Here is a 23,813-nt window from a genome sequence, read left to right as displayed (position 1 = left end):
GACGAACAGGCCAGTGCTCATACCATGCGAGCAAATATTAATGAGATCCCAGTGACATAAGTGAAACCAGCTTCGCAGCTACAGGCAACAGGGTGAGCTGTCGCTGACATTCTCTCAGCCGCACCAGGAGAATGCCTTACTCGGGTCACAGCTCAGTACCACGGGGAGGGTTTCTGAGCGAGCAGACAATTCGACAGCGGGGCACAGGAGAGAAAAAAGAAGGCTTACTTTGGAGAGGCGCTTGTGTGACTTAATCGGAGAGAAAGCATGCAGGAATGAAAAGAGAGAAATTAAGGAAAAAAGAAATCACCTGACAAATCAAGAGATGGAAAACCCACAAGCCCAACAGAAAGCATTATATCCCCCTCTTCCTTATGGAAAGCTCCAAGAATTAATGTACAGCGTTAGCAGGCGCTGTGTTGGAAAAACTGCATGCCCACGGCCTCGAATCACAGCACTTTATGGGCCATGGTAATGCAAGTCATCCCTGTAATACCCCCTTATCAAGGAGTCCGTTCCCCTGACAAAATGTCCCACAGCGTAGCTGTAAATATAACGTGCTCTCCATCCTGGCTGCCTCCCATCTGTACGGCTTTCTCTTGGGGACGGATCGCAGACAGCCCACGTGAACGAGCCTGATGGCGGCACCGTAACGCGTGAGAGCGTCCTCCAGTCCTGCTGCCCTGGGGCTGTGGTTGTATGTTAGTGTGTGCACAAGAAGCAAGTCTGACCTCGAGGGCAACCTCAGAACTGACAGGTCTCAAATGATCATCTAGAAACACTTCGTCCCCTCTTTTGAACGTGCACACACGCACCCTCCAGAGTGGCAAGAGATGAAATCAGCCTCTGTGGCCCAGTGAATCCTGTTTCCTCTGCTGACAGTGACAACAAATGGGGTACGGACAGGGACTTTTGCATGCATGACACAATCCAACAATAAATTGGGCAGAGGATCCACCAGTTCATTTCACACAAGCTATTAGAGTAATGCTATGTAGTCACCTATGACACTGTGAAGTTGTTCAGACTGAAACATTTCACTACACAAAGCTGGAAAACCACAAAATGCTCCTGACAGCTAACTACCTTATACTAAGCATCTGACGTTCGGGTTATAATCAAAGGTTCGGTTTGGTTCCCAGGCCCTCGTTCGTGTTTTGCCAGGTCCCACTGCCCAGAAAAAAATCAAGGTGAAAGTCAAGCTTCCTCGTGCATTTCTGTACAGCAACGGCAAGGCTGCTATTGGTTCTATTACCGTTAAAAGACATGATACCTGTTTTAAGGAAAGAATCGTCTACTCTGGCCAAGGTTTGCATGGAACGTGCCCGACAGTCATAACAGAAAGTTGCCAAGGCGCAGAGGACTGGCAAAAGGATTCAGTGCCATGTGAATCTCATCTCCACGCAAGGCTTGGAGAGGACTGGAGAAATGCATGGGCCCTTCACTGGCTTTCTGAATTTGTCCCATGACCCTTCAAGATCCATTTGATAAAAACAGCAGCAGCTGATTTTCAAGGTCTGGTTCAAAATCACAGAGCTGCCTAAGGAAATAGGGCCTTGACTGCAAAAAGTTTAGCCTACAAAAGCCATTAGGGAGCTGCAGTACAAGCTATCAGCGACTCACGAACTAAGTTCACTAAGAGGATGAGAGAGCTGTCCTAAAGTCTGATCTATTCAAACGGCTCCCCAGTCAGGAAAGTTTTCAGAAGCGTGATGGGTGAAGGAGGTAGCCAGAGCAAAAAAAAAAAAAAAAAAAAAAAAAAAAAAAAGGCACAGGACGAAGCCAGTGTACAACTTTAGAGAGTTTAGAGCAGGGGACACGCGCAGATTTTGAGTCAAGTTGCTCGCTCGCTCCTCACCTTGGAGTTCTTGGCCCCACTGCGGCCTGACTGAGAGGAACAGCTCCGCTGTACACCCTGCTCCGGCGTGGAAGGGGATTTGTCTGACGAGTGGTCCGAGCCTTTCTCCACCATGGTGTCTCCTTGAGAGTCTTGTGGTGTTGGGGACCGGGAGCGTTTGCGCAGGATCGGGGAGCAGGCAGGCGTGCTGCGGTTTGAGTTACTGGCAGTGCTGCAGAAAGAAAGAGCAGTGTCAATAACCTTTCAGCTCAGAGAGGAACTGTACCCATGGCTTGAGGTGGAACATTACTCGTGGATTTCTCCACTAACACACTGGCCAAATCTGGCTTCCTGAGGTAATGCATCCAATGTCACACTTAGCCCTTGTCGCCACAGTAAAATTAGGCAAGAGAGAGATATCATTTACTGTTGGTAAAGATAACTTTAACTGCCTGTCACTGTCTTTCTCCACCCACTTCTCAACTGATCTGCCCACAGAGAAATTCATGAAAGAACAAACCCATTCTCTTCTGTAGGCTTGGAGAGTTTAAAATGAGGATCTGAGCTTAGAAAACCTAAACTTGTGCTCAGGAACGAGGGAGATGTTGGCGTGGTCTTGATCAGTGCCACTCTGTCCCTCCTTTATTTTTTATTTCAGGAAGTGTAACCATTCTCTCCACAGCCTGCACAGAAATGGAGCCGTATCTTAGGAAATACTCCCTTAAAGATCATCAAAACCCCTGGGGGAGGGGAGGAGGATGTGACACCAGTGACGGACAGTGCAGTCATGATTTCCCGTTTCAAATCATCCTTTCTCATACAAGTTACAGCGGGGTATGAAAAAGTTTTCCTTTCCCATACAAGCTTTTGTGATTTCAAAAAATTAAAAAAGCTCCCCTTTCATAGCAGGGCAAACTCAAGACCTTTCAGAGTTTTACAGAAATAGCAAAACATTCAGGGAAATGGAACTTCTCCTCCCACATCTTCAGCGAATGCCCAAACACCTAAAACCAGAAAGCCAGTTACAACGTATTTATACAGAACAGAGCAGCAAATCTCAGCACAGGACAGGGGAACTCAGATTCCCTTACCGCTCCTTCGCTTTTTATGCCTTTTTTTCTGCCAAACGCCTCAAAATACCACATCCTTGATCCATTTTACACTAAATAACTGATTTCTTTCAGTGGTCAAACTGATTTTATGACCAGCCCAAAGGTCTTGACGGCTTTTCCAGCTAGTACTGTTCAACTCTGCAATCAGCAGGTTACCGTGGAACCTGGGCTGGTCCAAAGATGAACTTCGTGTCAACTCCGACGTTGCTGAGTTGTTATGGTACCCTGTTATATTCTGAGCATGAGAAGGTGGCCCACATTTGAGAGAAAAACAGGCAAAAGAAAAAGGATGAGGGAATTACGACTGTAGGGGACTGAGTTAAAGGAGCTAGCACCATCAAACTCTTAGGGCTACAACTTCAGCCGAATTACACACAGCAAACTGAAGTTTGCTCTATACAATGGGAGGTACATTGAGGCCGTTAAAATGAGTCTTTTCCTGCCTGAGAATCAAGAAAAGTTGAATAATATGCCTGAGGCTTCATGGACTCTCAGATAAAAATAGTATTTCATCATCTCTTTCCTCTGAGAATACCAAAACATTTGACAAAAGTGCATTAGTAGACATGGGGGGGGGGGGGGGGGAGATAATGCAATACATTTTCTCCAGTCGTTACCAGGTTTAGTTTGGTTTGTTTTTGTCTTGAATGAACTGGTGTCATAATGTGTCCTCTTTCCATTTGCTCCTCCTCATTTAACAAATAAGTGATTAAACTTTCACTAGACAATTGCCAGAAAGCGTGCAACAAAGCTGCTTATGCAAACCTTCACAGAAATCGAATATCACGCTCGTACACGTGATGAGCTTGCAACTGGCAAGAACATTAGCAGGATACTTCGCAAAAAAACCTTAAATGACATTTTTAAGAATATAAAGTATGAAAACTCCAACAAACATTGAACAAACTGGAGAAAATGGGTTTGCAAGACGTTCTATAAGCAGGAAGAAAGATTCAGTAAACTACAGACTTTGCTCCATTACATATTTCTACTGAATAGATCAAGAATCAGATAGATATAGATGGATAAAAAGGAACTTGTTCGAGGTTTAGGTTCGCCACCTAAACCCCAAATTAGCTCCAGTGCAAAGCCCAGCCTAATAATTTAGTCCATCCTTTGGCTTGTTTCTCCACCGTTCACACTGGAAGAACGGTGAACCAGTGTGAGACTGGTTCACACTGGTGAGAACTGGTGTGAGTTCTCACCAGTCTCACGAGTGAAAGTCTCACGAGTGAAAGATGCCAACAGGGTTCTGTGTCCTCCCTTCACCGGGTCAATACACAGGTATTCTGAATTCTAAGTACATGTATAACAGAACTGTAGTCATATCCAAGGTTTCATCCCTCAGGATTATACTTGAAACAAAAGATAAACTGAGCAAAAGAAGATCTGGACCGGTCTCCCAGCAGCATCGGCTGCAATAGATTAGGTACATCGTGAAGTGAAATTCAGTGAGGTTACCTGGGTTTTTTTGGCTCACTGAAACATACAGAAGTACCAGGTTTCTTCACATATTTTCAGATGATCCAGCTCAAATGAGTATTTCACTTTTTTCTCCTCCCTGCTGCTGCGTTTCCAGGCTAAATTCAAGACGCACAAGCTTATTTAGCAATTGAGCACACTGCCCCTTACTGTTTGAACTGTATCTAGGAACACCAAACACAACCAGCAACTGTGCACGCAAGGTGCTCTGGAAACGGTGCTAACACTTGAACTTTATCAGAAACGCCTCCAAAATTTAAAACGGTTGTGAATAGCCATTCCTACGGTTATTAAGAGCTGTACTGTTGCTGTCCATGCTGTGTAAGTGTTCATCTGGCATTACATCAAATTTCCTAAATCTTGTCCCAGCATGCTTGGTTCGACATAAAACGATTTCTTTGAGAGGTCCCCAGAAATGCAAGACAAGAATTGGAAGTCAATGTTCCTGAGACGTGTATCACTGTACAAAATGTGTTTGAAGAGACTTACTCATTTTTTCTAAGGCTCTATGAAACCTGAGTTTTTCACGCACAAACTCCTCCTCATTTTCGGTTCATGTGAATTCAAATTCACAAGTTTCACTTTGAGTTTCCGCTTCAAGCAACCCTAAATAGACCAAGTCAAATGTAATCAAGGTTCCTGCTTGCTTTTAGGTTACGGTTATGAAGGAGCACTAACTTTTGCCTGGTTCTCAAGTAAAGCATAAAAGAACCAGTTCAAAACCTGGGCACAGATGCACCATGTGCATGTGAAATTCAGATGAAACTCTCTTTTACCCAAACTGTAATCCAATGAGAAATGAGACAAATTCTGCCTCTTGCAGACTGTAATAAATACATTAATACTGGCTTCAATATACCCTCACTCACACGTAGATGTGGAATATATCTTCTCGGTTTTCATACTCTGAGCACATCACACTGCAGCTTGCAGACCCGCACTAAAAATGGCTTTAACACGTCTAGCTCAGGTACTGCTGAGCAGTGTGCAGGCATGGAGGCCAGTTACACCTAACCACTGAAGGACTTGCACAGCTCCTCAGCTGGTTTCTTCAGGCACAGCTGAGAAATCCATGCTGCTGCAGCTACCTGGCTAGCAGCATCAGCACTAACTAGCTTAAAGCTGGTGCAGACGCGTTTGTCCAGCCTCAGCCCACGCGACCGGAGCCCGGAACTTTGGCACCAGCTCTGCAAGTACCCAGTGGCATCTCTGACAGCAGACTCTGGCCTACAAGTATATTTTCCACCGCTTCGCATCTCTGGCATGCTTTAATAAAAAAAAACAAATTCATACATACATACTGTGTTACGCATGGATGGATGATCAACTTTAGAGAGAGAAGGAGGAAAAAAAAAAAAAAAAAGACAGCTATGAGGGCACCTTCTAAGGCCATCTGTTAAGTCAGTGGCAGAGAGCTGATCAAACTCCAGAGGTCTGACTCCTCCTCCTTTTATCATCTGATGACTGGATGATGCTGAGTATTTCTCACGTGGAAGACTCCACTGGTGTGCACACAATGAAGAATACGAAAAGTCTGTTATTTCAGGCATTCATCTCGACTACAGTGAGGACAGGCACAAAAAACACAAGGCTGCAGCTCCGTGCTAGACGCGTTCTCCCTCTCCCCAGCCTCTCACAAAACTCTCGCTGCTCCTGCTCAGTCCCAGAAGTTTGAATCTGACCCAAGGAACAGCCATGACGAACGCTTTCTGCAGTTGCCATAGCGACCAAGGCCTGCAATAGAACCAGGAATCAATGCCTGAAATGCCAAAACAGCTTGACCCACTTTGAAAAAAAAAATAATAGTAATAAATAATGCTTTACAGAACTAATTGACCAAAGAGCATTCAGGGCCTCACATCCCCCCTGCAGTACAGCCTTTAGTAGATGCAACAGATTAAATCAGGGGCAGAACACAAGCAAGCCCACCTAAGATGAAACCCCTTGCTCCTGGCTGAAATCCTTGTATGAAGCATATGAAAGCACAGAAGGCAGGGTATGTCTTCTAATGTTTGCACAGCACTTAACAGTGCACTTAACTAGTCTTATGATTGGCGTTTTTAAGAGTGACTGCAACATACATAACGCAAGCAACAGTGAGATGGCTAGGAAGAGGCCAAATTCTGTTCCCAGTCACACAGAGAACGTGCCTAGATACCTGGAGCACTGCAGTTCAGAAGTAAGCTTTACTTTAGGTGCTGGGAAATAAAAGAACATTTGGCAGTGCACGGACAGGCACATTCTGGTCACATTCTACCTCGGACGCTCCACAAAGCAAGGACGCAAGGCAAAGCACAAACTTCCCCTTCCAACAGGTCTCCTGTAAAGATCTGGACTGCTTGGGGAACAGAGGCTTCAACAGCAGTAGCTCTTGGGAAAGGCTACCGTCGACACTCCTCAAGCTAAGCTTGGGACTCTTACAGCTATAAAGGAACCCAGAGGACCGTATCTAACAGCGTGCAATGCTCTACCAGAGCACTCAACAAGAAATCCGATTTTGTTCAAGTTTGTTAAATAAATTTTGCATGAATGACATTCAAGTAGTCCTGGAATTGACATAAAAGACTGTCCGTCCTACTAGATCTCCTGAAATAATCACACAGCCTGCAACTAAAATACAGCCATCCCTGGGATTAAGACAAGCACCCTGTAACAGTTTATTCCCAAACCGCAAACGCAACAATATTCATCAGCCATCCTCCAGAACACGGCAGCTTACAGTGCAGTACTGCAGCACTTGGGACTACACTATAAAATTGTGGCTTGTTGTTTTCTTCTCAGGTAGTGATACACACAGATTAAGAACAGAAGCACAACAAATCCATCTGAATCTGCCAGTTGAGAACGTGAACTCGAATTTAGCCAGTAGCAATCGCTACATTACGAAGAGTAGCAAGGGATTTGTGACAACGAGGGCAGCTCATCTAAGCAAGCGGCAGCTTCAGCCGCACGATGCTCCCTACCTTTGTCGTGATCACGAGCTTCTCAGAGGGCCAAAACAGATCAGCATCGACACCATTTTCTGCAGCATATGTCTAAGCCTCACAGGCCTCCTGAAGAAAGTCCTGATCCGGAAAGCTAATCGGCAGCCTCCAAGTCTGCCACAGTTCCCAAAAGCAGTGGTTTACAAGAGTAAATCCATTGACGTTATCTCTATCTCCCTGCATCCCATAGCATCCACCCAACAGTAAACGCTTCAAGGCACAAAACAGGGTTTTATCAACAGCACTGCAAATATTGGGCTCAATTCTGGACAGTGCTGAGCATCATGCCCCTAAATTAGCACAGAACTTAAGCATGTATTTATGCTATCCGTATGGGAAGTCTACTGGCCGGGCAGACAAAGTCACGCCTATGTTTACATGTCTTTGAAACAAGAACGGAGGATATGTGCAGGGATAAAAACAGTAGTCTACTCATAAAGTATTGAAAAGAGCGGCAAAAACTACAAGGTCAAGAAGGCACCTCAAGCCTGACTGTAGTACAAAAAGAGTTAATTCTCCTCAGAAACAGCTAGCAAGGGGGTGAGTTAGACGCCTACAAAGATGCTTCTCTGTGATACAGTCTGACATCATTGGGAAAAGATGAGATTCAGAAACTCATTATGCAGTCTACCAAACAGCAAGCAGATGGTAGCAACTTCTGATCGTCGCCAACCTACGCTCACTTCACATCGACAATCCACGAATGAAAGCCTCCGTGTATCCTCAACCAATGCCACTGGCTTTCCATCGCTCTGAAAGCGATAGGAACATGCTATGCTTACATTACATCTCCCAGGAAAGAGAAAAAAAGAAAGCATTACATTTAAAAGCAATGACAAATGTAGGGCTGTACAGAAGTTGAGTAGCATTTCATGACGGCGGCTTTAAAAACAGACCTGAGAATAGTACACTTTCAGCTTGTTTTACCCCATCAAAGAATTACTCTGATTATTTTGAAGTTTCACAGAGAGGTGTCCTTCTTCTATGAAATTCAACAGCGCGTTTACACATCACGAGATAAAATTAATAAAATTACTATGCTTCAGGGGATTAGCAAACCACTGCAAGCGTTAGGACGGAATTTGCCTTCCAGTGATGTATGGTACTGTGAGGTTGGTCAAATGTATTACTAATAATGTCATTACCTTTTTCTGAGTTATCTGATACTCGTTACCACTACAGAAAGAATATCAACTCCGACGGACAACTGGTCCTATATCTTACAGAAACTCCCACTGTGCTGTGTCTGAAACAAACCCTCCGCTGCTTCCTTCCTAACTTGTGAGTGCTCAGAATAATTACAAAAATCCCCAGGACAAGCCAGAAAGTGTTTTCAAAATAGAATCAGACAGGCCTTAATGATATTGTCCAATAATGCAACGATCGTATATTACAGAGGATCGTTGATCTGGATGGAAGCAAAAATGCTTTACAAAAATGTACTAAACCTCTCTATCACTCACAAATTAATATAGCTACATCTGCGCTGAAGAAAGAGAACCACACTATGATGCACAATGAGATTAAATTTTGCATTAGTAGGGAAACAATGCAGTAGTACAAAGTAAGAATTTCACGTCTCGCTGAAGCTGACGGCATGTCTGTTTCAGACAAAGCCCCAACACCTTGTCACCTGCAGGTCACTCGCTCACATCTGTACCTCCAGAGGAGGAACACGTATGTGCTTTCTTCTCTCCTCCCCACCACAAAGTCAATGGCCCCTCTAATTAGCAGGAATTGCAGTATCTGATGCTGTTCCAAGCCCGGATCTTGGGAATACAGAAGAGAGCTTGCAATTTGTGTTTAAAAAAAAAAAAAAAAAGTCAAGCCATTTTTGACGTCAAGCAAAGTTTGAACGCCTGACAGCCCCAAAAGTAAAGAGCAAACGAAAAAAAAAAAAAACCTGAACGAACTTATTTTACAGCTAATTATTTCCAAGCTAACATGAAAATCTTTCAACGGTTGGGAGACATAACGTTGCTGTTACACATCAATTCATGTGCATACACTCAAGGGAGAGTTAGAAAAATGCAATACAACACTAGACACCTAATGACAAGTATCCATACTTATTTTTGGAAGAGGATGTATTTGTGTGATACAACTCTGATTACCTCAAGAGGAGCATAAGCGTTCTTCCTTTCTCCTCATCTCCTGCTCCCACTTCAGCAACACTAAGGGCATCCCAGGACTTTATCTCTAGGTGCAAGCAGTGTCCTCGCACACAATCTAGTCTAGCGGCAGGGGGTTTATAACCCACAGATTAAATGTCTAATGAAGCCGCACACCACATCTTACTAGTGACAAGGCGGGGGTGGAAAGGGATATTGTATATCTCGGGACTGGAAGACAAAGCTAGAGCTTTACATCTTCCCACTCGCTACCTGCTGCTCATCGGCGTCAGCTTTCAGGGGTTAATGAAAGATGTTGTGATCCTCAAAGTTGGACTCAAACCAATTTCTTTTGCTCATCCCTTACGTTCCATCACTTTATCATTCTGAAAACAACAATGCACCAATTTCATATCCCACCACCCCTTATATCCTCCATGCAACCTTTTCTTTTGCTCCAACCTGATGCAGAAGCGCTGTCTGGCTGAAGGTTAAAAACAGACAGACCAAGGACTGCAGCTGAGACTGTGAAGGTTAGAAAACATCAGTACATCAGTGCAGCAGTCACAGAGAGCCCACCGTGCCGAGGACCTGGTTCAGCCTTGTCCCCACATGGCATATTCTCTCTTCTTTATCCAGCTTTCTAGTTTTCAGTGACATGAGCAGTTGGGGGCTTCCTCTGGCAGAAACGCTGGGCCATCTAAGACATTGCACTGATGGAAAATATATTTCTGAGATTTGGCTTAAAGTTTCCTTCCACCCTACTGAGCCAAAATCACAAGCTCCATTTTAGATAACGAATACATTTTCTTTAAAGAACACAGTGATTCCCATGATGGACAGGACAACGCTAGTCACCAGCAATCTAAGAAAAAGCCATTTTTTTTTAGGGAATGGGGATTCATCAGGCAGATTCTCGCTGCCTAAAAACACGCACAAGGCAATGAGCCTTCACATCTGACTGCTAACCCCTGCCAAACAAACAAACAAACAAAAAACCACCTGTATAGGTTCTGGAGGATGGCCCGATAAAGTGACACAAGACAAATTCTATCCTTCCCCATCACTGCAAATACATAAACACAGAGAGGAATGCAAAGCAGAACCAAGACAGCGTGCATGCTCCGAGCCTTTTTGAGAGCCAGGGAGCACATGGGCAAACAAAAATACCACGTCCCTGCGGCAGCTCCAGCTGCCCTTCTGTGACGCACTGTCAGTTCATCCAACTTCAACCCCCTTCTGCCTCTTTCAATACATCCAGATGCTGAGAGAGTAATAACTGCCCCTTCAGGGGTGGGGGATGGGGGAAACAGGAGGCATAAAGGGAAAAGGAGGAGGGGTGAGGGGAAGGCTGCAAACAACGATCGGATTTGATCGGCTGTTGTTTCAAACAATCGAAAAGGCTGTTGCAGCAATTCCATGCGGCAGAGGTAGGGCGCGTGCATGGGGGAGAACAAGGAGAAGAAGGAATCAGCCCGTGGAAGGGGAAAGAAATGAAGCATCCCTGCAACATGATGTCACGCTGCCCGCTTTCAAGTCCCCCAACCAGAAAGGAGCAGCAGCAGCAGCAACCAACATGGACTCCGGATTTAATCTGCCTTGAAAGCGTATGTCTCAGATGGTAGCTTTTGCTCGGCCAACCTGTGCAAAGCACAGCACGTACAGCCGGTCTCCTTCGACTCCGTCTTTCACACACATACATGCAAACATACACGCATGCACACAGGCTCAGAGCCGGCAGACAGCACACAGAGAGGGGAGAGGAAGAGAGGCATCAGCAGAAGGAACAGGAGAGCAACACTAACCTGGTAGCCATTAGGGACTGTAGTGCAGCGCGGAGCAGCTAGGAATTCATTCATTCATGCGCTTGTGTGTGGTAGGGGAAGAGCGAGGGTGGGCCAGCGCTGAGGTGGGAGGGTACTCACCTCCTGCACCATCTCAGAGCCCTTCCCTGAGGGAAGAGGCAGCACGAGGTGCCTGGGGCTCCTCACGGGCACCGGGAGCCCTCTCTCTCGGCTGCCTTGCGTAGGGCTCGGGCTCCTGCCATGGCTCAGCCTCTCTTCTCCCCCCCCGCCCTGCTCTTTGTGATTATGATTGTTTGCGCAGCTCTAGCGAGGTCTCGGCGCCTCTCTCCCTGGCTGCCAGTGTCTTTCACACACACTCCTGCACGCGCACACAAACACACACGCGCGCGCGCGCATGCACGCAGCCTGTGGGCTGCTGCTTTACATAACGCAATCCCCTTAATGCCTTCGTTATTCACGTCTGCCCAAAGAAAAGGGGGAGGGGGAGCTCCTGTTTTTTTTTCCCCAAGGTCCCCTGATTACACCTGCCTTTTTTCTAAATGCTTTCCTCCGTAAGGTCTGGCAAGGCATGCAAGTTAAGATTCTACAGGTTAAAAAACCGCACCCATCCTCTCTGTCTACGCACCGGACCTTTCAGGCATACAGGGGAAAGTTTCCAAACCTGTAAGCGTGTCAATACAGGAACACTCAGGAAAATTAAACCTAATTCACTGGTAAAGTGGATTATCTAAACTGAATTAAACACTGTGAGGATACACTCATTCAGAACTAAGGTGACCTCAACTCAGTTTAGCTTATGCATCTAGGAGGCTAATTTGGTTTCATTTTTCATGACTGTCCACATGTAAAAGGCCTAGGATTTTTAAGCCACTTATCAAAGGAAAGTTTACAACTCTGTTAGTACATGCTATTACTTCAGAAAACACAGGCACCACTGTATCCCTATGCACCCACATGTTTTTATGCCAGAATAAGGAAAAGGGCTTTCAGTCTCTAGGAAAACCTTTTCTAATACAACATACATTAAGTAGGCTGGAGGACGAAAAAGGAGAAAGCAAAACAATCAACTTAGCTTACACTTTTCCTCCCAGAATATGAAACCAGACCTTGTCTGTGCAAGGAAACAACGCAGAAGAACTATTCTAGAACAGCTTCCTCTATTAACACGCTTGGTCTGAAGCACAAGGGTCTGCATGGTGAAGTACTCTGTGTTATTTTAGGGCTTTAAACGTGAAATAACTTTCCAGCACAGGTAGGCCTAAAAGAGTTTCCAGAGAGGCTCCAGTTTGGCTACAAAGGTTTAAAAATTTACACCTTGTGCCAGCTCTGTTCCTCAGCAGTCTCTTCAGTCTGTATTCACATCACCTACCTTAGATGCTTACTTGAGGAGTTTCAGCTCCTTGTGCTGCCCACTGAGCAAGGCAGGCGACTGCACAGTATGATTCAGAGTACCTACCTCAGAAGTTTAACTGCAGCCAAATTCAGATGCTGTGAATGTCTCCCTTGGGAACTTACTGCTCCCCCCCCCGCCCCCATAACTTCAGGCACAGCTCCTTGTGTCAAGTGATGTAAATACTCTCCACTCTGCCAATTGCTGTCTTCTGCTGCATTTTACCCACTCCTCACAGTGGGTAAAAAATGGTCGACCATTCTCTCTTCTCTTCATAATCAGCCACAGCTTTCAGCACCAACGTCCCAAAAGATCATCTCTCCAAACGGCTGAGCATCCATCATTTCACAATAATCAAAATCAACGGGAGTGGGCGATGCTCTGGGGTCCTAAGAATCAATGCTCTGCACCAGCAGGCTCATGCCACTGTGCAGTTCAAACGCTGTGCAGGCTTTTAAATTGAAAACATCTATCATCACGCACACATCTGTACTAGGACACTTTAACAGTAACAGAATCTCTTTTATGGTACTGAAAGAATACAGATAGATGCAATTGGGTTCACCATGTAAATGCCACTATTTTAATAAATGCATTGCATCTAGAGATCCATCACCTTGATGTCAATTTTGTGACATCTTTCTGGTGACCAAGCTTCTTACTACACGTTCTCCATTTACAGTACTGCCAATCGCAAACAACCAAAACACAAGTCAACTTTTATCCCAAACATAAACTTGGCTCATAAAATCCAATTTCATAAATGCAAACCCGTCTTTAATCCTCTAAATTCCTTTAGCATACATTCATTCAGGTTGTGTTCTCAAGATTGTCTCTGAAAACTTCTGTTCAAATGAGAACGTGAAGTCTCTCATACAATTACGTGCCTACAAGTGCTGGAGATTTACAAATAGTACCAAACAAAATGAAATCCACAACACAGTCACAAGAGCTGGCAACAATATTTGTCATTTCAATTCATCTACTGATGTCTGATTTTAGGCTTTAACTGTGCACGTCCCCATAAGGACGGAGCTTTTTAAACCCACTGCCTTTAGCAGGATAAGATGTAAAGCTAAGTAACAACAGGCAGCGAAGAATCAGGGCCAAATCCCGCCTCTTTTTGCCCACACGTATACCGACGTTTCGCCCACACAGAACACCGTGTTAATTTTGCAACAGCTTCTTCTCAAGACTTAAATTTTGCGTTCACTGGACCACGTTTCTCTTGTGTGTTCTGCAAGTGGAGAAATCAAGCAGGAGCAGCCTTGGAGTCCTCGCCAAAAACAATGAAGCGTTTCTGCGATGCAAACTTAAGCACTAACAGGAATACAGCAAAACCTCATTATCTAGTCAGAAAAAACAAAGCGATCAGCAGTGCCACTAGAACTTGCAACTTGCAACTTTTTTTATTTGTATATGTGACTACTGTAAGTTTCAAATGTTTATGACAGTTTATGAACTGGTGAATTTTACGGAATGTGTTTACAGAAAAATGGCCAGCAATACACAAACCACCCTATTCCCTGTGTCTGAGGCAATGGTACCTCTATATCCAAAGGATGGGGTAATTCCCATTGAAACGCTATGTCTAGAACTATATCTAGTTTCAACTCACCAACAATGCAGATAAACTGGACAGGGTTCAGATAAGAGTAAAGGAACGATAAAAGACAATGCGCTCAGTCTGTTCAACTTAAATAGAAAGTCAAGGAATGACAAACTTTAAATATTTGCTTGGAACACAAATTTGGTAACACTTGGTAACCGCCGAAAGTATAACAGTAGCAAGTGCTGAAAGCTGAAGCTAGACAGATTCATACCAGGAGGGACACCTTTTTAAAGTAAACACAACTAACCACAGGAACTAATTCAAGGCTAGATTATCCATCTCTGGAAAATAATAATAAGCAAGATCTTGCATTTTTCTAAATACCGTGCTCTACCTCAAACAGAGGTCAATTCAGGAAAGTCTTATGCCTTCCATCTCATAGGAGTTCAGAAGAGATGATCTGAATGCTCTCTTTTGGTTTTACAAGCTATGAATCTTCCAATGTTTTTTTCTGATGCACTTCAAAGATAAATGAGAATAGCGTGATTCTCTGCCTCTAAAACTGCCTTTTGCCTGAATGACTGTTAAGGTTTCAACGAGATACTATTTTTCAATATTCACACGAGAGCTACACTGGCCAAATGTTTCTGAGGAGACTCACTATGCTGGCTCCTTCAGATCTCCAACCATGGACATCACGTAAAGGCTCAAAATAGGTCATGAAGTGGCAGGACAGCTCTAATATGCAAGTTTAAGACCGTCTACCCGCTCTTCAGACTGTCAGGAGTTAAGATGAATCAAAAGGAAGTTCTGTTTTCAAAAGCACTGAACAGAGCAGTCGTGAAAATGCAAACCAGTTACTTTGAGAAAAGTTTTTGCAACTCCTTACAAAATTTATCAGATCTGCAAAATTTAACAAGAACTCTCAGAAGGACAAATACTCTTGTTACGCTTCTGGCTCTCTCCAGCACCATTCATGTCACTATGCTGACAGCTTATTTCACGGTGCTTTGATAATACTGCACTGAGAAGAGGAACTTTAGAGGCCTTTAAGGAAGCTCTTTTGAACATAAAGCTACAAGTGCCCATGTGGTTCAAAAGTTGCAAAACTCTCCTTTTATCTCGACTGGTTTGTTTCTGCACAAACATCTCACAGCCCTAGCCCTGGTACTAGTGTGAAAGTAGCAAAACAAGCAAGTAAGACGTTATTTCATGCGGGAAGGACAGCTTTAGGAGGACTTGACTGCTGAGCTGCCCATGGCATGGTAGGGCCCCATGCTATGACACTAATACCAAAGGACCACCACGCCCTTCAGAAAGGTGCAAACTCCTCCGGAGCAGGAGCACTCCTCCGAGGATGCGCTCATCAGAGCGCACACGTCTGTGGCAGGCTGTTCAGCGCTCACACTGACAGCACGAGCTGTACCTTCACTGCCTGTTGGACTCAGAATGACAGGGCTGGTTTCTGTTCTGCTGTCTGAGACCCAGCTGTAATACAAGCTTACTCATACATACTGCATCTCTCGGGTGACAGGAAATGATGCACTGTCCAAGTAACTAAAGCCCAAGGCTGACGACAGATGGGCAGAAGACGGTCCGGCACCTGAACATCCAGGCCTGTAGAGCTACAACTAGGTTTCCAACTAAAGCTATCCTGCCCTCCCTGCAAGCCACATCAGCGATACGGAAACAGACAGCAAGCAGTCTTTAAAAGTCTGTCTGCAGAATGTCTGTGAGCAATGAGCACTGGGATTTAAAAACAGATGAGATTTCTCATTTCCCCTTCCCCAGTTCTTCTTTGTCTAATTTTAATACAACCTTTTTTGAAAACCTAAAGCCGTTGGGACAGATTTTCCCAACATCTCTACTTTTCAGCTGAGTTCAGCTTTCAGCCGAATCGAGGGAGACTAATACTTTCATAGTACTTCTGGCCTCGTCTTCAAAAAGACAGGTCAAGAAATCTCAAGAAAGCCTGTCCTCAGGAGATACTCAGTGTAGTGCTACAGCCTCAAAATCTGCAAGCAGGATAAGCCGTAACTGATAACTGACGCATTCAGATGGCAATTAGTATTTTGCACATATTTAATTTTTTGCTCATACCTCTGTCGGAGCCCAGAATCTGCTTTTCTCCCAGGTACTCCCTTTACTACAAAGGCGCGGACTCTGCTGTCTAATGCACAGCGTTGTACAGGCTCAGGTCGCCCATTGGGCCATGCAATGCTGTTTGCTAGCTCCTGCTCAGACCTTGGAACATCCAGCGTACAAAACGGGTTCTACGCCTCAAACTCCAGCGTTCCCACCCAGTTAAGCCATAAGAAGTTTGGCCAAAACTCTTCCTTCTCTTTTTGCAGAGAGTGGGCTCCTAGACAGGTACCAGATCAAGCAAAAATCTCCTTAGAGTACTCTGAATTGCCAATAGCATTTTCATGGAACAAGACACAGTGGCTGCTAGGCGCGCACGGATTCCTACAGTAGTGGGGGAGGGAGGAGGCAGGCAATCATGTGCTCAAAGGCATGGGGAGGAAGAGGGGGAGGAGGAGAACAAGGAGAGAGAGAACAAAGTGTCAACATCTTAACTGGGACACACAAAGAGCCAGTTCTTAGTTAAGAACTTAATCCAGGATTAACAAGAGGTCAGCTACCTGCACAAGGAGACTGCACTAAAAGGCGCTAATTAGCTCTCCTTAACTGCACAGAAGGAACCACACAAAACTGCAGACGTTCACAGTAGCAGACCCCACCTCACCTAGGAAACACAGCCCTACCTGCTGTCCTCAGCCTGCAGACCCCACCTCACCTAGGAAACACAGCCCTACCTGTTGTCCTCAGCGCCATGCCCAGAGAATCAGCATGCGGCAAAGCCAAAAGTGGGAAAGGTGAAACGATGTTAGGAAAAGGGGTGGGAGGACTTAGGCTCAGCATCAATAAGTGAGGTGTTCGAGGATGACCCCCAGTGAGAACTGGAGCTTACATCAAACAGGACAAACGTTTTCGGTAATGACCAGTACCTTTCTAGACAGTTTCTTCACCAACCACCTGGCACGACCTTTGCAATTGCCCGAGATCCCTACGACGAGCACAGTAACTGCTTTCATAAACAGTAATATCGACGAGGATATTTAATGCAGTTCTTGCCCTCTTTAATTCAACGTGATCTCTGAAAACAAGGAGGAAGGGCAGCACAAGGGAAACCAGTCAGATTTGCTTTTTAGGCCCAACCCTGCCCTGCATATCGAGTCTGACAGAAATGCACCTCAACATGACTAGGCATAGTTTCCTGGTCAGGGTAAATGGACAGCACAAAGCAAATACTTCGCGGATTATGAACGAGCAACAGATCTCAGCCTGGAAACCCCTGGCTTTGGATGATGCACTGGAAAAGGCTGGCTGAACTGACCTCCCACCAATTCCCTGCCTTGGAATTTCTAGTGGTACGTCCCAAAGATGAGTGTTTGTGGATTGTGTATGTACAATACTCCCCCAATTGCTGACGTGGCAAAGACATGTGGAGATGTTTATTTTCTCAGTTATGCAGCTCTTGTATTGCACTAACTTCTCATATCCCAAATGTTGAACTTCTAATGGTTTAAGCCTAATTAAAGGCAAACTGTAACTTCGAAAGTATTCTGATGGGAATTCTCACCAAAAAATTCTTGTGCACGCTGATCACCTACAGAACCAACTGAAATCTTTCCGTTAAGGGAAAGCTATATAAAAAAAATTTGAAATGCTCACCTTTTCCAAACTAATGACAGATATAAACGCAACACACACTTTAAGGAAATGATACGGAAATTTAAAAACAATCTCTATACGCTTCTCAAGTCCTCTGTCAACTTCCACTTGATAAAAAATACCTCCTTTTTTTTTTTTTTTCTCTGAAGCCATTATATGCTCTGTTCTGGTGCACTGACAAGCTGTTGCGTATTTTATCCCAGAAGCACATGCACTGCACTGACAGATAACGCACGCATAGTCAGTGCACTTGAAAATCAGCTTAACAAGAGCATCAATAATGCTGTCAGAACTCTCTTTCAGCTCAAGCACTAATAAAAGTAACACCAATATTTATTTATTTTATGGCACCACGCGGAGGGCTGGGCAGCTTGCAGACAGACAAGGAAACAGGACCCTCACTCTTCCAAGTGCAAGACCAACCCTGCAGTGACAGACAGAACAACAAGAGGCTGCACCGGCTGTCAAGTGCAGTCAAGGGAGCCCCCTGCAACCACTAGGGTGTGCAAGTGCATCCCACTTGCAAGGTTAGGGCCCAGTTTAAGAGAGGAAGAAGAGAAAAGCAAAACAACTGGTTAAACAGAGAAGAATACCATGCACACAAGGAACAGCAGTAATAACAGATCATCCACTAATTACAGGTCCCTGTGGAAACATTACAGTACTGCCTCCGTTATCTACGTATCTTTCTTCTTTCCTACCTTCAGAGTAGATTTAAATATCATGTCATTGTACTTTCAGTCATGTTGAGAGCATAGCCACCAGCGGATAAGCAGCAGCAAAATTTCACCTCAGTCTCAAAAACACAAACCACATTCTTTGGGGACCACTCTGAATACGAGGATGCCTCCCAGTAATGGAGGAACAGCCCTCATATACGCTGTCCCTTTACACAGGCTCAGCACAAAGAGAGAATTCCCAGACATCTGGATGAAGCTTCAATAGCTGCCATTGGAGAGAGCAAAAAGCACATCAGCTGTTCTGCGCCAGCGGCTAGGCTACACGCGGTCTCCTGGTACAGACATGCCCCGCTCCTTCAACCCCCTCCACCCACCACCACCTCTCCACTCTCTACTCCATGTTGCATTAGGCTTGAACAGCTCAGATCGATGAGTCAATTTATGAAGAGAAGGAAGAGCAGAAGGGGCCCCTGAAAGGGTCCAATCTGCGTCTTTAGCCCTGGCTGGTGCAGTGAGTACTTCTATGTCATGTAATACACTCACAGTTACGCCAGCTTCTCCATTTCTCAGGACTGCTCCAATATGCTTATCCCAAACAAAATCAGCCTCCTAAAGCCTTTCCCAAAGCGCTTCACCAATCCCTGCTTAGAGACCCCTCCTGAACCATCTCTGATCTTCTGTCCCGATACCCATTCAGACGCACTGGATTCATCCCCGCTCTCACTGATTGACTTTCTTAACCTTGCTTGACCCTTTCATCCACGATGGTCTCAGATTCCTGTAATCTTCTGCAGAGCTCACTCACTACACTAAAAAGCTACTGAGTCTGGCCCTTACTCCCACAAAGATGTGAAACAGCAGAGCTCCCCAAGAGCTCTGCTGAATCCCCCTGTCCCTTCCATCCCAGGCTTAAATTCCTCATTTGAACCCTCCGCATCTCCCTCCCAGCCCCGCATCTCCCTCCCAGCCCCGCATTGCGTCAGGGCATCCTTTTTCCTGAGGAACTGCCTGACCTCTCAATGCAAACACAAACACACGCACACAAAGGAACCTGCATCCACAGGAAGGAGTCCTCCTGCCTGCCTGGTAGATGAGAAATGAAGAACTAAATGATCGCCTCACCACCTGTTACCACATCGCACTTCCCGGGGTGCAGCTGCGCATCTTCCCTGCTTCTCTGCTCTCCGATTCTGAAACCACCACCATTTAAACAGCAAACAGAAGCGATTCTGCTGGGGGAGCTATCATCAAACCATACAAAAATCTTACTGCTCCGGCGCATTTTATGTTCTCAACAGTAGTTGACAAAAAGATTCCCCGCTCTGATAACGGTTTTGCATGGCTGCGAAACAAAAGCTTCTTTGCAACTTGCTGCCCAGCTCTGGCATCTGAACTGGCTGCTGTCCACTACGAAGAAAAGTACTCACTGTCTCTTTAAGAATGCCCTCTATCCCGCATCACTGGAGCTTCGTTAACCCTGGCTGCTCCTCACCCCATTCACTGATGACAGCTGTTTGACTTCCTCAGTTTTCTAATTCCCCTGTTCTCACCCTCCCGTTCGACTGCCCTGGAGAAGCTTTTCGGTGTCATTGTGCATCCCACACCTTCTCACGTGAACTCTTTAGCAGAACTTCATTAAATATCCCTCCACCCTCCTCTGTAAGAAGCCCCAGAGTACTTCTGTGATGGCAGAGGAGCGGTCAGCACTGACCTAAGCATCCTAAATACCTCTAAATTCAGCCTCCTTTCTCCCACAAAACACTCCGAATACTCTGTCATTTCTACAGACATACTGACTCTTTCTCTTGCTGAGCTAGAAGGATGATGCACCCTCTCTAAACCTTATCAGACACAGGCTACCTGCTGCCCCAATACGACAGCAGGCAACACTGCCAGCCACAGGAGAGATACTAATCTTCGACACATGGTTCTTTCCAAATATAAACTCTTTGAAAGGCCATCTTCTACAGAGAGGTTATAAGATGCAGAAGGTAAGAATGCGAATCGTATTGAAAGTGTGTATACAAACACAGAATTAAAAATCTGCCTAATAAAGAAATAAACAGAGACTAGGACTGATGGCTATTCTTGGCAAAGCACAAAGAAAGCTATCTTATGACTGACTGCCCTTGATTTTGCACCTACTGCAAACAGGCATAAGTGGAGAAACAGTAGGCCACGCTCGGTGATTAAAAGAATTAAGAAAGCAAGAAAGCAGTGCAGTTCAGAGAATGTGCAGAGTAAGAGCACAAAGAAAATTAGACATGTTCTTGTAACATGATATAGCAGCAGAAAAGACTAATGGGATTCAGAGCTGGACACACGGATCAGTCATATAATTTATGATATAATATTTGCTCTGTATGACCAGTTAATCTGTACCAGGAACCTCATTACAGGTGCCATATAATCAGAAAGACGTTCATATACGGGAACAAGTTCAAAAGAAAGCAAAAAAAAAAAAAAAATCACCATATTCACGAGTCTCACTTACGAAAAGAAACTTGAAGGGTAAGCAAAGCACAGTAGTCAACAAATATTTGAAGAATGTAAATACCAAGGAGAGAAAGAGAAGCTATTTACTGTACAAAAAGATTTTAATAACAAAGAACAATGAGATGCAATTAAATCGAGGAAAAAAACTAGGCTGAATGTTAGCCAAATCCTTGAAATCATGAGAAAACAGAGAAGTGGTATAAGCCCCTTCGCTTGTCACGTTTATAAAAGCACTGGACAATCATCAATACAGGCATAACAGGGAGCATTCCTGCATTGGCAGAGGTATGGATTAATGATTCAGTTCCGTTAAGTCTTCTTCTGCCTCCAGAGCCTGCTTTCCATAATTGTCCTAATAGGAAGCAGCCCAGCTACAATAACTGTTTGGTTGCTGCTGTTTAAAGACTCTGAGTTTGCATTAGCTTAGGTAAGCGTCAGAGCTGTCTGAGCATCATGATTTATAGAGAGTTTTGTGCCAATTTTGACTTCCTGTATTTTTGTTTCCAAAAACTCCAAGCGAAACATATCTACATGATCTTGAGTTTCGTAAGAGAAACGTTGCAAAGTTCCACCTAAAATCATCTGAACTTCTCAAGATTATGAATCTGCACTGCGGTCTCTGAGAGAAAAAACATCCTTATGAAAATCATGACGTTTCCAAGTATGAGCAAAATAGGGGTGGCTTTTGGGCAATTATCTAGATTCAACTTGTGACTTTGGACAGGTCAGCTGTAAGAAGTGTAGGGGGAGGCTGGGATTACATCGCTGATGCTAGCTCTTACATCAGTATAGTTTGCTCTCTTTGAAGAACTGCTTTGAACTGCAACCATTTTTCCTCACCTAAACAGAACTTCCAGCAGGTAGGTTTTCTAGTACAACTCTGTCAGCCAACACGCTAAAAGTAGAAAAGCCTTTAATCTCTATGTGCCTCATCTGCAAATCAAGGATAATACTACTTCCTTTCTTCTACTCGTTGTCTGTCTTGCCTATATGGGCTGTAAGCTCTTCAGGGCACGCACTGCCTCTTAAGATCTTCTAGCACAGCGAGGACCTTCTTGTAAGACGCTCTCCCTGTAAAGCAACAGAATCGCAAAGACAGATCCACTTCCAAAATCAGTTCTGCCATTAGCTGTCGTCAAAAAGGAAACTCAGAAGAGTGAATGGGGAACCTTTCTTTCTGTTGGAAAGTTTGGAAAAATAATTTAGCAGGCTTTTGAAGCAATGATGTAGGCTTACTGCCTTAAACCAGCCACTGAACGTTATTAGTTGGACTCTCTGAGCTCCAGCTGTTAGACACCTAACTTCTTTTAAGGTCTACAGCTAAACAACAATTGACCTTGCAAGCCTCATACCCAGGATGAATATCTGATTGAAGGCCATCACGTGACTACTCCATTTCCTAATTGCTGACAGCTCTGAACAAAATAAATTCTGGTTTTGAGGGCTGTACAGCCTCAGCAATCTCCTCACAAGCAGAAGATACTTCTTGCAGACCTCTACAGCTGCTTGATTTTCATTCCTAAAGGATCATAAATACACCAGCATCACAGCTCTAGCTTTCTACCTGCTTCCTAGAGTGCCTCTGTCTCCAGTGCAAACTTTTACGTTGATAGCGCTTCACGCGTCATCACTACACAAGCGAGGGATGAGACCCTGCAAACTATTTCCCTGAAATCCTCAGGCTTTACCATCTCTTCCTCCTGCCGTTTAAACCCAGGTTTGTTTGCTTAGTGTTTCAATTGAAAGAACAATTCTAGTTAAAGAGACAGTTGTTCTCTACACTGAAGATAAGCCATTCTTCATCCTCCCTCCACAGCTAATTCGGTGCCTTATATTTCGTGCGTATATAGATCGCTTTTCATTTTAACAAATCTTTGCTACGCCAGAATACAATACCACCTTCCCACCACCTCCCCATGCCTTTTTCACTCAGCCAGTTTCTCCTCCATTTTCCTCCTTCCACTTCTAAGGCCTGATAACAACAGGTGTGTTCAAATTGCATTTTTTCTGACCTGATATTCCAATTGGTTTGAAATTATGCAAAATATATACCCCAAAAACATACAGGCCCCCCCCCCCAAAGCCAAAAAATCCTTTCTTCTGTACTCCTTTGACATATGGGTAGAGCAGGTGCAGCATGTTGTCAAACGAGGATGGCAGGATTTTACATCTTGCGCTTGCTGAAAAGAAAAGCAGAGCGTCTACCCCCAGGGCACTTGGCTGGCCACAAGCAGCATTTTGTCTAGGAAAAATGGTTATGAAGAGCAAACCACTGGAAAACACGAAGTATAAAAACCAGCACAGCCCAAAAGCTGGCCAAACGGAAAACTTTAGTAAAGGAGAAGCTTAGAGGACGTTCACTCCACCATCTTGTATTCAGCTAGCTCTGCAAGAAGATAAATAAGTTACAGACGGAAAAGAAAAGCTACTCGTTTATGTGTAGCGCTTGTTTTGGTCTGAAGCATCCTTTCCTGAACTTAGGTATTTTATACTTAGATGCTACTATTGCTATTAAATCTCAATTCATATAAATTGCTTTTACCAGCCTAAAAGTGCTGAAATTAACATTTTCTATGCATAATAAGTACCAATTATAATAATAACGACAATCTGTCGTTACGTTAACGCT

General features: G+C 44.5%; 1 protein-coding gene across 17 annotated transcripts in view; it reads right to left on the bottom strand.

The window, feature by feature from the left end:
- Positions 1 to 23,813, bottom strand: part of GRAMD1B (GRAM domain containing 1B) — a 146,682-nt gene that overhangs the window by 39,031 nt on the left and 83,838 nt on the right. For 11 of the 17 annotated variants that reach the window (XR_011135930.1, XM_068916958.1, XM_068916949.1 and 8 more), the window contains one exon: positions 1,859 to 2,069. Coding sequence is in view for 16 of the 17 variants with exons in the window: in XM_068916958.1 (XP_068773059.1) it covers positions 1,859 to 2,069 (211 nt within the window). In the remaining variant the exon portion in view is untranslated. Of the gene's footprint in view, positions 1 to 1,858; positions 2,070 to 2,357; positions 2,510 to 5,811; positions 6,158 to 11,331; positions 11,713 to 23,813 lie in introns of those variants that run through there. The other 6 variants (XM_068916960.1, XM_068916962.1, XM_068916961.1 and 3 more) reach the window with 5 other exon arrangements.

The sequence above is a fragment of the Struthio camelus genome, chromosome 22 (genome assembly GCF_040807025.1).
Source record: "Struthio camelus isolate bStrCam1 chromosome 22, bStrCam1.hap1, whole genome shotgun sequence".
Lineage (NCBI taxonomy): Eukaryota > Metazoa > Chordata > Aves > Struthioniformes > Struthionidae > Struthio > Struthio camelus.
This window is presented reverse-complemented; position numbering and strand designations above follow the sequence as displayed.